The following is a 15854-nucleotide window of genomic DNA, read 5'->3' as shown; positions in this document are numbered from 1 at the left end:
AAACAAGAACGCAAAAGTGGCAATCATTTTTTGACTGATATTTATATTGCGATATGATTCAGGATATTGAAGGGGTCGATAATTTTGCATCAAAATTCTCATTATTATTAAAAAATATATGTTAAAATCCTTTTAGTATTATTTATGTAATGTATTGTTTTGTTAAGTTTGTAGTAAATTATTTGTATGCCGGGATATCACTGGCGCTTCACAATACTTTATTCAAAATGGTACATCAAACATTTGTTCAGCATTCATCAAATATTGAGCATCCTTTGATTTGAAAATGACATAATGCATATTGCGATTTCGATTGAAAATGGATTAATCGTGCAGCCCTAAATTACCATCAAACCTTCAAAAAAACGATTGGGTTAATTACGTGCATCTTGTTTTGTCTTGAAATGTGTCAAATTTCAAAAATGATTTGTGTTTTATAAATCTCCTGTAATATGTTTGAATCTAATAATTGACAAAAAAGTACGGGTTTTATACAAACCTGGCAACCATATCTGAATAGCTGGCGTCCACGCCCAAACGTTGTGACGTAGCTGCCCAAGGCCCTGTGCGGGCCGGGTGCATCTCCTGGCCTTCTTATCCAACTTTACAGTGGTCAGTAACTTGGGATGCTTTTGGCTTTTTCAACAAAAAACAACAACACTTAAACCCACTAAAAAAGACCACTGGACAACCTAGATTTTGAAGGTTTTTTTTGGATGATGATGCAAATGTATAAGCTTATCATGACCTTATTCAGCCTTGGTCAATTGGTTTTGGTAACAAATGGGACCAGAGCATTTGGACAAGAAAAGTGAACAAGCAGCACTCACAATGTAAACAACAAGCTTCTCCAAGCTGTTGGTGTGATGGCAGCCCAAAACTAACACACGTACCAATAGGTCAAACAGAGATTTCCCTTGTTGGATTGATGCAAAAGATGTTTCAGTTCCTTCCGAAACTTCAGAAGTGCCCTTGAAATGGCAGTGGCATGACAAAATAAAAACGGTCCCCTCTAAACTCTAATGTGTCTCAAATAATGTAATCAAGTATCATTTTGAATTACTTGTATTTTACTTAAATATTCAATATGTTTTTTCTGCTTTTTATATCTACTCCTAAAACACGTTTAACAAGGGTAAAATGTTGCACATTTGACCCTTGTTAAACGTAATTTAGTCTTTTAATATGATCCATTAATGTATATCAAACTTAGCTAGAGTAGCTGGAATTGCCACTGCTTGGATCATTTGCAACATTACCAACCAACTGCTTGGTTCATATTATTTGACAAGAATTCAAACAAAAAAGTGAAATTCACCTGTTTTATTCCATCCTCTCCTAAACTGATACATACATATGATATAATAAAACAACATATAAAGAGCAAAGGCTTTCTAGAGACCAAACATTTACTAGGGTTGAGGTAAATACGTTTGCATTTGTGAATAATTCAAAATAAACGTCTTTGCACCAAAGGGCCAGTGTTTTTGTGTCAGTAGTTTGTACATTTAATTCTGTTCTTGTCACCCCAGATTGAACAAAAGGACAAAGGATACCATGGTATTGCGCTTTGATGATTTTCTGCAACACATTAAATATGCACCAATTAAGATGTTTATTAAGAAGTGTGATCATGATCCGAGGTAATCATTGTTTTTTTCTTGTTTTTACGTGAGTTGGTGTATGTTTCTTTAGTATCATGCTCCCTTAAACTATCCTCTTTTTATTCTTGTAAAGTATATATTATATTTTTCACTGTCACATTAACGCTATAAATTAGATAGAGCATATGGAATGTGTGAGATAGTGTCATACACTGATATTTATAATCAATAAAGATCACATACAATTAGACATTTAAATGTATAACATGTTCCAATTCACTGTCAGAGTAGTCCTTCTATAAACGTGCTTCCCCAATAAGAGTTTACATGAACTATAAAGCTAGCTACCAGTTAAGTTGGCCTACCATACCATGTCATGTCTTGACGTTCGTTCTACAGCCTCGTGATATTGGTAAACCTAACATGACGTTGCGGTCTAATGTTTGACAAGCATATACTTCGACCAATTGAAAACTGAGTTTATTCCTGCTCAACCAATAGGATTCTCAGGATTTCCAACAGAGGCGGTCGTTCTGAGAAACAGTGCGTATCGGGTTAGGTTGTTAGAAAGTTAATGGCTGGGGGAAAGAGATCCTCCTCAACCCTCGCTTCGGGAGAGTTTCTGGATTCCCTGAAGTAAAATCACGCAAATATCCAAGAAGAAAGAGCCTGGACGGACGTTTACGTCAACAACTAGCTCGTGAACACACGTATTGTGAACAGAAGTATGCAGGATGCAGTAGCCGGGACGGCAATGCTGACGGACGGCTTCGAGGACGAGATTGACTCGGTGACTCCTCGCTCCCCAGTGGCAGGGATGGGGGTAGGAGCGACACCAGGAGGAGTCGGACTAGGGGGCATTGGGATTGGTGTAGGCGGAAAGAAAGTACGTTTATACGGCGAACCAGGTGGGCCTGCAGCAGAAAGACTGGATTTCAAACTGGCGGCCGCGGCCGTCCTCTCCTCGGGTCCAGGATCCGGCAGCGACGAAGACGAGGTTTCAGAGGTAGCTACGCTAAGCTAAGCTAGTTAGCTAAGCCTAACCAGAGAGCTAGGCAACATTCCACTCCTAGCGCGGCTAGCTAGCGAGTTAGCTCGCAGTTGGCAACCACCCCCTCCCAGGCCGCTGAAATTACGTAAAATAAGCCAGCACTTTAACCAAACAACACCTCCTGTCAGTTCAGATGCTTATGGAGTGTTTAATGTCGATAATGTTTGGTGAAGCACAAGCAGCTGTTCACGCTGAGCGTCTGAAATGTTTTATTTATGCAGCGCAGGCTGTGACCACGGCCTAGTTCGGGTGGAAGCGACGGCGGCCTCGTTCGGTGCTGTCGTCTCGTAACACCCATCACAAGTTTGCAGCTCTACCAGCAGCTTTCCAGACACAGAAAATGGAAGATGCACGTTAACCCGGGGACCTAAACGACCAGCTAACTATCTGCCATTTCGTAGTTGTGGTGCAATTACGTCACTTTTCCAAATCATGTAATTTAACTCCGATCGTCCGTCAGCTAACTTTTCGATACGTATAGATTATGCCCGTTCCTCTCGAAACTCGTTGAAATTCTGACAGGAGGTGTTGACAAATAAACCAGTCAGGTATTTTCATCCTTCGCCTCTTTTGGTCGGATAGTTGCCACCACTGTGTCAACTTGATTTGCGTTGTCACATTTGAGAGCAGCTAGAGTTTATGTTGAGAGGTGTCCAACTTTCCATGTGCTGGCAGTCACACACGGGGACAGGTGTGATGGCATCTCCTCCTCAGCTACACATACTTTAAACATGTAATACATTTACTCAGATGTATACATATTTGATAGAGAACACTTGTCGCTAAATGACACATTTGTGATGTCACGTTATTGTGAAAATGGGACAAAACATTCTGCCAAACATAATCAAGAAACATATCTTTTACATTTCTTGTCTAATGTGAGCTGACATGTTGAAGATGTTTTGATTTCTCAATCATGCTATTGTCAGGTAATCTTATTTACCACATCATAAGACTGCAGCAGACTCAGGAACGACTGCTCGATACAAATATGATTTGCACTAATGTATCAAAGGTCTCAGTTTAATTTCATTTTAATGGTGACTTAATATTCCTTGTCATCTAAACAAAAATGCAGTAGTGACTGTCAGAAACATCATCAAGGGACTCCTTGATGATGTTTCTGACAGTCACTACTGCATTTTTGTTTGAGGAAAAAATGGGCACTGCTGTGCAATGCATATTATATCAATATATTACCGGAGGTATCTGAAACGCACTACAGCCATAACAGTAAACATGTCAGCTTATACCAATGTCAACATAGCCTGGTCATGTCTGTTTTAGCATCAGCTGTGTGTAGTAGTACAATGAGATATCAAGTTGAGACAATTGCATCTAGGGCTGCTTAATTGAACCAAATGGCAAAGATGTGTCCTCTGTCCTGTTTCTTAGCTCACACAGCCTACCTTTGAAGTCTGAAAGGGGGCATTTGTTGTGGTGTTTTACTCCAGTGGAGAACTCACTGCTCTGGGCAGCAGCTAAAATCTGAGCCCCAGGATTAAGCAGATGCCATTCTAGGCCTTTCCAGCTCTGTGGATACAAACACTCTGGGAACTGTAGTTCATTAATAGTGGAGACTGATGTCCATTGTTGATTATAAAGGCCTTCGTAGAACTACATCCCCCATGGTTTGTGTGGCTCTGCCTGCCTATAGTATTGCTGAATTCCTCCACATTGCTGAATTCTGACTTTCCCCCAACATTAGCTCTATGGTCCTGGCCCTATAAGCCTGCTGCAGCTAGTCATAGACATGTGCTATTACTGTTTCAATTTGTTTAGCAAATTGTTGAATGATGTGAATGTCTGTAATGCATTCCAAATCTTGTTGTTAATGTTTTAAAAGGTTACGTTGGTGCAAGGCTGAGTTGGTTCTAATGTCTGGTATTTGTCATGCTCAGTATACCTGGTTTACCTAACAGGATAAATGAGTGATTCAAATATTTCTCCAAGATAATACAGTGTTTGTTAGTCGGTATGAATCTAACGGTGAATGTCATGTATTGTTGTAAATAGAGGTTAATATACTTGGGTACCAAGAGGATGCCCATCTAGATTAAAATCTACAAACCCCTTTTCCCAACAAAGTTACATTTTAAGGCAGATTCTTTTTGGTTTTTATGGATACATAATCAAAATGTGTCGCGAGTAATTTCCTGAACTACCTGCGGCGCATCTAAGAACTTGGCGAAGTCCTATCACTCTTTAATTCTGTAATATTCTATGTTTACCACACGTTTTAATTGTGATAGTGTTATTGTCAGATGGAAAACATGTTATTATTGCTTTATCTGTACATTTTACTCTACAGTGACATATGGGAGTATAGCTGTTATTTATACGGTAACAAAATAAGAATTGGGAATTGAATAATGAAACATTTTGTTGACTCGCTTGCTTTATTTTGAAGAATAAAATGATTTTAGTACATGATAGCTGACAGGGTCGAAGCTCAGGTATGAGACTGCTGTTCTCTCCATGTGTGCAGGCTTTGATTTCCTGGCCTTTCCGCCCTTTTTATAGGGAGTGTGGTACCACTTCTTTTAAAAATAATGGAAACAATAAGGAATGCAACATGATACACGTACAAATGGTTTAACACTTTCCCATAAGTAATTCTGCTTCTCAGATACTGGTCAAGTTTTAGACGGGTTAGAAACTAAACGGCTGTCAAGCGGCTAATGCTTTTTATTTGACCCTCCTCTCTGTACGCCTTGCAGGTGGAGTCATTCATTTTGGACCAGGAGGACCTTGATAACCCCATCATGAAGACGGCTTCAGAGTTGCTTTTATCCAGCGCCACAGACGGAGTAGATTTGAGGACGGTAGATCCAGAGACACAGGCTCGACTTGAAGCTCTACTGGAAGCTGCAGGTATGAATGCTTCGGCTCAACTTCATTCAGCTTAACTTGACACTTGTTAATTTGTAGTTGAGCAGTACCTCATTGGCCACACCTATTTTCCTCCAACCATTTGTAATTTGTGCTTAAGTAAAACCACGCCTTTTGTGCCTCAGCCGCCCCCCCATCCCTTTCAATTCCCAACAATGGTTGAGGTCTTGGTTTGTATAAGGCCTCCAGCCGAAATGGCATACAAGGAACCTGCCTGTTCTGCTGGGGTCATATCAGAACCTAGTTGGAAAGTGATTTTGGTAAATGAGTTTGATTAGAACTTGTAACCCAGGTGTAAGAAGGTCTGTGTAGATTAATCTGTTAGCTGGGTGTCCTGCCCTCGTTTGGGTTTATGAACATTACCGGGCAGATTAGCGCTGCAACGAGCTTGAGCCTGCACAGCATGCAGAGAGCCTGTGTTGAACGGCTAATGGCTAATCTCATTCTATTGCCCTTTCTCCCCGGCCAGAGGGAACAGAAGAGTTAGCAACTTGTGCTATCTGTCTGCTTAAGATCTGTCACAGCTGGCATAATAATAATTATAATAAAATGATATTTTCTAGGTGATTTGTGAGCTCTCTTTATAGTGTTTCTGTATAGTATTAGCAAGGAAAGGGTGTCTTTGTTTAACGGAGGTGGCAGGAAGAACTGAACTGCCGCTCTTCATTCCCTGTGAACAAAGTATCCAAATACCAAGCCTGTCAAGACAATCAGCAGTTCACCAAGCAGCTTTATATTGTATGAAGGTGTAGGAAAATATACATTAAATATCTTTAATTCCAATAGATTCTTGGGACAATGCTGAGTTCATGTATCTAGTCGGGTGTGCATAGTTGTGAAATAGGATTTAAAATAGAATAGATGACATCATCATGGACATCTTTCAAAATAACATTGAATACAAACACAAACTGTTTACTGTAAATATAACACAGCAGGAGCTAAAGCCCTTACATTTTCTGTTTGGGGATCCCTTGTTGTTCCATATTGGTGAATGATATCATGCAGGCATGCTTCTATGAGTGTGTATATTACATGTCCTGATATCAATTCAATATATTTCATATATTTTGTTAAATCTCAGCAGGCAAACTATGACATACTAACTCCAGTTTTCTTAGCTTTTAAAAGAAATGCAGGCAGGGTTTTTGTACAAACCAAAAACAATGATTTAAAACAATGACTTGTGTTACTTACTGTACGTACTGTGTTACTTACTGTACGTACTGTGATGATCGGTTGGATACAAATGAGCAGCATTTAGAACCACTCTTTAAGGAAAAAGAAAATCCAAACTGAAATATAATCAAATTAAACAAGTTATACACATACGAATAAGATTGATGTCAACTATTTAACTTCAATGTAACTAAACAAGTTGAATGTTTTCCATAAGGAAGACTTGGTTATTACAACGGTTTAACCGCCCCAAAACAAATCAATGAAGTAAAAGTCGATTGGTCAAAATAGTAAATCAACTTCAGACAGGTAATGGAATAAATGTGCGTGGTATACAACTCTGGCTGGCGTTTTTAACATCTATGTCTCTGAACTGTAGTTGAACTGTAGAGCCTATTGATGGAGCTGAAAAGCGTGGCAAATAAATTATCTGATTCACGAGCGCTACAATGGCTACATCTTACCTTGAATACATCATGTCCCTCCCGTCTCCTATGAAACCGCCCAGCACTAAAATATGGGCTCAGAACAGTCTCATAATACACACATGCACACAGAAGGATCCACACTTGTGTTTTTCGATGCACACACAAATGTGTTCCGTTTCATATACATGTAAATAAAATCCAATTACAGAAAAAAGTTTTGTGTATTTAGCTTAACGCAAGAAATCTACCCTTGTGGGGGCTCGCTCATGTGATTGGCTTAGAATTGAGGAGACATCTGATTGGCTATAGATGGAAAAAATTACAAGTACGAATCGGCTGACCGTCAGGGGAGTCTCAAAAAACCCACACACGAATGCACAGCGATCCGTGCACAGAAAGCGGTTTGTGTTTGCAGGTTCAGCGGTTTTAAACGGAAAACAAATGTGTGGATCAAAAATACACATGTAAAACTTTTTTCTGTATTTGGATTGTATTTACATGTATATGAAACGGAACACTATTGTGTGTGATTGAAAAACACAAGTGTAGAAACTTTTGCGGATCATGAAATACAAGTGTGAATCCTTGTGTGTGTATTAGGAGACTGTTCTGAGCCCATACTAAAAGCTTGCGTTTAAATATTTTACTTACAGAAAATGATTGGTGTGTACATTAAAAGCATCTTGGTTAAGGCCATCATAGTGAACATGTCTAAAGGACATGATTTTAAAGCTGTAAGATAAATATTTCACAAAAAGCTTTGTCATAATTTCATTAACAGAATAATGTTAATTCAATTTAAAGATCTGAATTACCTTTTTGAATTCAGTGGTATTTGAGATGCAGTTTAAATGTTTCTCATTTGTCAAAAGGTCATAAAGTGAACTGGATGCGAAGTGATGCTTCTATATACAAACGACTGCTGGCTGCTGTTGAAGAAAATGGCAACAAATGTACCTAAAGATTGACCTAAGTTTTGTGGATATCCACCTGAATATCAAACATTCTTTTATCAGAAGTCATCTCACCCTTTTGAAGAAAACTACTGTCTTAATCAAGTAATCACATTAATTGCGCTGCAGTGTGCATTAAAATGTCGTAGTTATAGTGCTGACAGATCAAATGGTAACATCCTTGTACATTTGTATAGGAATTAGCTTGGAAATACAATTGTATCATCATCAGAAAGCTAAAAGCTATATATTCCCTTTATACAAAAACATTATAACATTTGTATGATCTGAACAAAAACATTGGCTATACACATCTCTCACACCTCTCATAACTAGAGGGGGAGTAGCAGCACAGGAGCAAGCGGTTATGGGTAAACACTGTGCAGCCCTTTCATCCTGGATTTGGACTTGATTCCATGGATACAGACACCTGTGCCCTGCTCTTATAGGCAAAGGTCGCTCTCACACAGATGCTTTTTGTGGCCATTAAACTGGAGCTAGCATCGCAACCCTGTGCTAGAAAATGTTCAAAGTGAATTAGCATTAATGCTCACAGAGAGAAACTGAATAGGAGCAGAATTAAAAATAATCGTAACCAAAATAAATATGTGTATATATATACGTGGTGGTAAATCATAAAAAACGAATTTCACTTTATTCTTACACATTTACAAATACAACCATACATCTACACACAACCATGCATACGTTTTAAAAAGGCCAACAACCTAAATGAACTGCACGGACGCAAATAAGTACGGAAAAACGCCACAAACAAAAATGTATTTAGCAAACTATGCTATCTTTTTTATTTGAAAAAACTGGCATGTCATCTTTAATTCCTTTCTAGTGTGACACAATTGTTATAGCGGAATATTTGCATATGCCATTCTCAAACAAACATTGGCTAAACTTCTAACTAGCCACTTGGATAGAAATGTTTCTTTTAAATTGCATAGTGTTGATGGTATAACGGTGCAGGCAGCTCTACAGTATGTCTATGGTAACTTGTCACAGTCTTGATCTCACTCACAGCTCAATGTCCAGTTTTCTTGGCTCAAGCAAGAAGGAATTCAACCTATATTTGTAAAGTTATTTTTATGATTCTTCAATATAGAAACAGTGCTTACAGAAATGTACAAATAGTCAGGAAAAGGTTAGAATAATGACTCTCCTCAATTGGTTTCTTTGGTTTCATCCAAGGTATTTACAATTTGTCAAACTGCGTTGTCAGCTTTGCTTGTTTTGGTTCAGGGAACTACTTTCTGAGATAAACATGAAACATTCACGATCAACTTCCTTGACCTCTTGCTTCCCTCGCCTTCGAGACTATTGCGAAATCCTAGTCTGACATCCGTGCTAAGTTTAGCTCCAGTTGCAGGGTCAGTGTTGAAAACACTGGACCATAAGGACTGGAGCTCGCTGAGGCTAAAAAGTTCAAAACCGACACTTTTTCTTTCTTCTCTCGTCTTTTTTCCTTCTTTTTTAACACAAGACTTTCAAACAGGCTGCTTTACAACATAAACACTAATGGTTTCATTAGGTGGAACTAGTCTTTGTTATGTCTTCTGAAAGAGATCTTTCAGTGTAGGGCAAAAGCAATTGTAGTGTTCCTCCTGCTTGCTCTTCCCCTTCGTTCTCCTCTTTGGCTTTTCTTCTTTTTCATGACACGCGCATAAACAAACACATTTTTCTCTCATATGGCATTTTGTTTTTCCACCAGCTGTGTTTTTCTCTCTTGACCACTGTCTCCAGTTTCTGTTTCTCTCACACTCACTGCCTCTTACCCATCTATAATTCACACAGAAGGAGACTTTTTTCTCTTCAACCACGTACATCCTATGTCTACTAGCTTACAGGACTAGCATGACCTCCCTCACTTGTTCATTCTGGTCACAGATTTGATTATACTTGGACATTCCCGTAATATTGCAGCAGATTTTGTCCTGTACCATTTGACCCACCCATTCAAAGAGTCATGAATCATAGATGGTGTATTTTAAGTAGTGGAACAAATATTTTAAGCCATATTAACACAAATGCTTGTGTGTGTTTTCTGTGTGTGATTTTTTTTTTTTTCTTTCTTTCTTTCTTTTTCCTCTTTGTGTATGCTGCTACTAACCCTGGATTGGATTGGCTGGACTGGACTTGCTTCTTCATCTGGTCTGGTGTGGTTGTGCTCCCCTGTGGTTTGCCTTGCCCTATGCACCTCTGCCCTTTTGGTGTTCGGCAGGCATCGGTAAACTGTCCACTGCCGATGGTAAAGCTTTTGCAGACCCCGAAGTGCTACGGAGACTGACGTCATCTGTGAGCTGTGCTCTGGACGAAGCTGCAGCCGCCCTGACGCGCATGAGGGCCGAAAACACACTCAACGCCGGCCAAGCCGACAAGTATGTATCTCGCCCTTACTGACACTGGCATATGTCAGTTTTTCTTGCACACATAATCAAATTGTCATGCATTAATACATCCTTGTACAGTACACTTTTTTTTTGTTCTATTTTGAGTTGCCCATACAGTATGTAAATGTCTGTGCGTGTGTAAATGTGAGGCGTATGTGTCTTCACCTGTCACAGTGGCAGTAATTGTAGCAGTCTGGTTATTTTCAGCCGTAGTTTAGCAGAGGCGTGCTCAGATGGAGATGTCAATGCGGTGCGTAAATTGCTCGATGAGGGACGGAGCGTCAACGAACACACAGAAGAAGGGGAGAGCCTGCTGTGCCTCGCCTGCTCGGCTGGCTACTATGAACTTGCACAGGTACGTGAAACAAAGGGTAGACTGGGAAATGATTTAGCATAATAGTCATTTACATTTTTCCGATGTGCCTGCACACTGTAGTGATATTCAATACCATTCTTTTAACAATGAGTGCATTCAATTTAATAAAATATATACTTTATAAGGATATAACTTAGACTTTTGAATAGCAAAAAAACATTAGAAACAATACATTACACTTGTCTAATTATACAAACAATCAAAAGCCTCTGAGGTTGTAACACATTCCAAATGGCTAACCCAAAAACAAACTACAATCTTCAAATAAAGATGTGTCTCTAAACATTTATACATTTGACAACACCAAAGTAAACATCCTTCAAAGAAAATGTTAATGGTATGATTAGTTGAATGTTGTGGTGAATAGCTTTCCTGCTTTTTAACTAATATCATCGTTTCATCCTTCTTCCTTAGGTTTTGTTGGCCATGCATGCCAATGTGGAGGATCGGGGCATCAAGGGAGACGTAACGCCACTAATGGCTGCCGCCAGTGGAGGTTATGTGGACATCGTCAAACTACTTCTGGTCCACGGAGCAGATGTAAACGCACAGTCCTCCACGGGTAAAACCCCCTCTTAATTTCTCTTCAGTTATGAATGTTTTCCTTTTAGATCTCCATCCTATGTGCTCATTAAACTCTCTTCTGTTTTCCAGGCAACACAGCTTTGACGTACGCATGTGCTGGTGGCTTCGTGGATGTGGTGAAGGTGCTACTCAAAGAGGGTGCTAACATTGAGGACCACAACGAGAACGGACACACACCTCTAATGGAGGCAGCCAGTGCCGGCCATGTAGAGGTGGCCAGGGTACTCTTGGAGTATGGCGCCGGCATCAACACACACTCCAATGAGTTCAAGGAGAGCGCTCTCACACTCGCCTGCTACAAAGGTCAGAACTCAAATATAGTCTGTCCTGGTGATTATCTTATTTTGGTTTCGTACCATTTACATGCTCGGGACTAATACTTTGCAGTAAAACTGTTAATTAAATGAATGATGTTTGTCCTCTGCAGGTCATTTGGATATGGTGCGTTTTCTGTTGGAGGCCGGAGCAGATCAGGAACATAAAACAGATGAGATGCACACGGCACTAATGGAGGCGTGCATGGTGAGCATCTGACCCAAACCCTTAACTAAATATTTTTCTCCCTCTGGGTCAGTCCACGCTACCACTTGTTTTATATTTGCTTGTTTTTTGTTTTTTGTTTCAGTTCTTTTGTTATTTTTACAAATCCAATTGTTTTTGTTACAATGATACCAAATGTAACGTAGGGGAAACCCCAACATAAATATTTAAAGCACAGGCTTTAGCATTATTTAATGTTTTATTATTCCCTTAAAATAATTGGCGAAGGGATATGCCCTCTTCTAAATAAATACATGGAACAAATGCTTGGGGAAAGAAGATTTTCTAATATTCTTCTAAATACACACCTTGTAAGTAAGTGGCTTTTGAAGAATCTCGAGGTTCTGGGACTCGTTAAGCGCAACTTTATATTGGCTTACTATAAAGTTGTCCCATATATTCATTCAGGTGCTTATCTCTACATTCTCTGTGTGTCTCGCTGTCCCAGGACGGCCATGTGGAGGTGGCACGGCTGCTGTTGGACAGCGGTGCGCAGGTCAACATGCCAGCAGATTCCTTCGAGTCGCCCCTCACCCTCGCAGCCTGTGGAGGACATGTGGAGCTGGCAGCACTGCTCATAGAGAGGGGAGCCAACTTGGAGGAGGTGTGTAAAGAGGCGGGACACCTAAACACCAGCCATGGTTCCCACGGCTCATGGAGACTTTGTGAATTTGAGAAAAACAAATCGAGGCCTTGGAAGCATTTAGAAATAGTGCAATAATGCTTGCATTTATATTTTGTGACTGATTGTATCCTCTCTCTTTTAAATTGCTGCCTGTGAGTTTCTGTAAAGCCTGCTATTCTCATTATAACAATTCCCAGTGTTGTAACAGAAATGATCCTTGATCTGTGTCTCAAACAACGCCGGGTTGGCTCCTTGAATTTGAGGGGAACTGGGTCTGGAAAGTCCTTAAAGTGTTTATAATTGATTTTAAAGAAGGTGTGAGAACTCTGAGCAACACAATTTAGGGGTTAAAAACAGGAGTGGGTTCTATTGTCTTTATAGAGTAGGATCGATAAATATAAATGATGTAGCCGTGGAGATTTGAGTGTGGGCAAGACATTGTACCGAATACTTGACCAGCTTTCTTCTCACCGAGGATACACAGAAGACGAGCTGCAGCACAGTGAGTCATACTGGTCTCTATTTGTCTTATTTGCGGATGCTTCTGTTTGTGTCCAGGTAAATGATGAAGGCTACACACCTCTGATGGAGGCGGCTAGAGAAGGCCATGAAGAGATGGTAGCACTGCTGCTGGCTCAAGGTAAGCAAGGGTCGCTTCTACATTTCAGTGAATGGTACACTCCAGTCTCTTTTTATTTTGTGGTTTTTATCAGAAATAAGATCATTGAGAATGTCATCTCTGAAAGTTAATTCACATTTCTTTAGTCTTTTTTAAGAAAACATGCACGTTAACACTTCATGAAAACAAATAAGTTGTTAATCACTAAACTGTTCTTTATCTGTCGTTCAGGCGCTAACATCAATGCCCAGACGGAGGAGACGCAGGAGACGGCTTTGACTCTAGCATGCTGCGGAGGTTTCTTGGAAGTAGCCGACTTCCTGATCAAGGCGGGTGCAGACATCGAGTTGGGTTGCTCCACACCTCTAATGGAGGCTGCACAGGAGGGCCACCTGGAGTTGGTGAAATACCTACTGGCTGCAGGTGAGCTAGAGGACACGATAGCAGCGGACCGAGGAGAACAAAGCCTTCAAAATGTGAGTTACACCGCTGTGCTTGAAATGCTAATCTCTTGGTTTTGTCATTTAGGGGCGAACGTTCATGCCACAACAGCAACGGGTGACACAGCTTTGACGTATGCGTGTGAGAACGGACACACTGATGTGGCGGATGTGCTGCTGCAGGCTGGAGCCAACTTGGTACGCCATCCTCCTAATTCCTCTTTGTAATGTAAAAACAGCATCTCAACAGATGTGTAATGTGTTTAGTGAGCACATCTATTATCTGAAGCTTTTAGTGTTACTGCAGTGTTTTTCTGCTGAGTCACATTTATATAACATGCCACCATAAAAGACAGGTTACACTTGCACTTCTCCAAGGCATGATCAGAACATTTCCTGTATGCCCTGAAGAAGACTGAACCAAAATGCTTCGGCACTAAGCCCATTTATTAAAGGCTTTCAATTGTTGCAAATCAGTATTTATTTATTTTTGGTTATGAATTATTGATCACAAAGCTATGTACAAGTCTAACATCTCTTGTTTTGGTGTCACGGTATGTGGATCTGATCCAAAGAGCACCTCCATTTTTTTTTTTTTTTTATCCCCTTCATTTGTGAAGTCGCACATGTTTTGTTTAACTGGACTAAACCTAACTCTAACACACACATCCTCACCTCTGTCTTCCAGGAACACGAGTCTGAAGGGGGGCGGACGCCCTTAATGAAGGCAGCGAGGGCAGGACATCTGTGTACAGTGCAGTTCCTTATCAGCAAAGGTGTGTTACTGAATTTAAATATGCTCAAGACTTTTCCTTTTCCAATATAATTACATGAGATCAAAAGCTTGAAATATGTGTATTTTCAAACATTTTACACAAATACCTGAGCCCTTCTTCATTTGCTAATGAGTTTGCTTTTGTGCATGTAACAATAAGACTTGTATGTCGTCCACAATGACTTACTGAGATCTTGCCTCTTCTCTTACAGGCGCTAACGTGAACAGAGCTACAGCCAACAATGACCACACAGTGGTGTCGCTGGCCTGCGCTGGAGGACACCTTGCTGTGGTGGAGCTGCTGCTGGCACATGGGGCCGATCCTACACACAGACTCAAAGTAATGCACACACTCCGGATATAGATTAGACCAGTTTGATTTTGCAATATTTATGCACAATATAGAAACTTGTATATTTTTGTCTTTGGTAGGATGGTTCAACCATGTTGATAGAAGCTGCTAAGGGAGGCCACACGAATGTGGTGTCCTACCTGTTGGACTACCCCAACAACATCCTGTCTGTCCCAGCCCCCGACCTCTCCCAGCTCACTCCCCCCTCGCAAGATGCCTCTCAGGTAAATAGAGGAGCAAATCACAATTTCTGTCAATGTTCTTATGAGGAATATATCTGTTTTTAGTTAAAGGCAATTCTTATAGTTGTTTTTGATTGTTTCAAACTAACATGTCCACTTTTGTCACAGGTTCCTCGTGTCCCATTCCAATCTCTCGCCATGGTAGTGCCCCCTCAGGAGCCAGACCGAGCCCCATCAAACATCGCCACACCCTCACCCGTCTCCAGCAAAGGTCATTATTATTGTCAAAGTCCTGTCTTCCAGTGAGTGTACTCACAAAATGGAGTTACAGACTTAATTTAGCCGCTTAGCAATCCAAATATTCGACTTATTGTTCTCTATTGTTCGAATCCAGGCGGGTCCAAACAGAGACAAGCGGCCCTTCAGCCCGGCGTCTCCAGCTCAGGCGGCCGGGGGCCTGAAGCCGAGCCTCTGCCGCCCTTCCACCTATGCCAGCCTCTCGAGTGCATTGTGGAGGAGACGGAGGGAAAGCTGAACGAGCTGGGCCAGAGAATCAGCGCCATCGAGAAGGCCCAGCTGCAGTCGCTAGAGCTCATTCAGGGGGAGCCGCTCACCAAAGACAAGATTGAGGAGCTGAAGAAGAGCAGAGAGGAGCAGGTATAATCCATCATCGATTTAAGATCGTATCCCAATTTGAATATTGTTTTCTCGTTCTTTAAGTAAGATGAATGTTACCTTTAACAATCAAGTTCACATTTAAATGTTATTTGCATGAAAAGCTTAAGTAAGATAGATGTTAACTTTTTACAAGCAAGTTAAGACTTAAATGCATAGCACCATATCAGAAG

At 40.6% G+C, this 15854-nt stretch overlaps 1 protein-coding gene across 3 annotated transcripts in view; it reads left to right on the top strand.

Annotated features, from left to right (window-relative positions):
- The first annotated feature begins 2156 nt into the window (after nt 1-2156).
- The window catches only part of ankhd1 (ankyrin repeat and KH domain containing 1), a 28168-nt gene continuing 14470 nt past the window's right edge, over nt 2157-15854 (top strand). Inside the window, exons 1-16 of one of the 3 annotated variants that reach the window (XM_034092994.2) lie at nt 2157-2610; nt 5379-5532; nt 10344-10500; nt 10705-10867; nt 11303-11450; nt 11543-11776; nt 11901-11995; nt 12462-12617; nt 13197-13278; nt 13489-13680; nt 13786-13895; nt 14386-14473; nt 14685-14812; nt 14905-15048; nt 15175-15277; nt 15401-15663. In XM_034092994.2, the coding sequence (XP_033948885.1) occupies nt 2332-2610; nt 5379-5532; nt 10344-10500; nt 10705-10867; nt 11303-11450; nt 11543-11776; nt 11901-11995; nt 12462-12617; nt 13197-13278; nt 13489-13680; nt 13786-13895; nt 14386-14473; nt 14685-14812; nt 14905-15048; nt 15175-15277; nt 15401-15663 (2496 nt within the window). In that variant the 5' untranslated portion in view covers nt 2157-2331. The remainder of the gene's footprint in view (nt 2611-5378; nt 5533-10343; nt 10501-10704; nt 10868-11302; nt 11451-11542; nt 11777-11900; nt 11996-12461; nt 12618-13196; nt 13279-13488; nt 13681-13785; nt 13896-14385; nt 14474-14684; nt 14813-14904; nt 15049-15174; nt 15278-15400; nt 15664-15854) is intronic. The other 2 variants (XM_034092999.2, XM_034092996.2) reach the window with 2 other exon arrangements.

This window comes from Pseudochaenichthys georgianus, chromosome 10, assembly GCF_902827115.2.
Source record: "Pseudochaenichthys georgianus chromosome 10, fPseGeo1.2, whole genome shotgun sequence".
Classification (NCBI taxonomy): domain Eukaryota; kingdom Metazoa; phylum Chordata; class Actinopteri; order Perciformes; family Channichthyidae; genus Pseudochaenichthys; species Pseudochaenichthys georgianus.
This window is presented reverse-complemented; position numbering and strand designations above follow the sequence as displayed.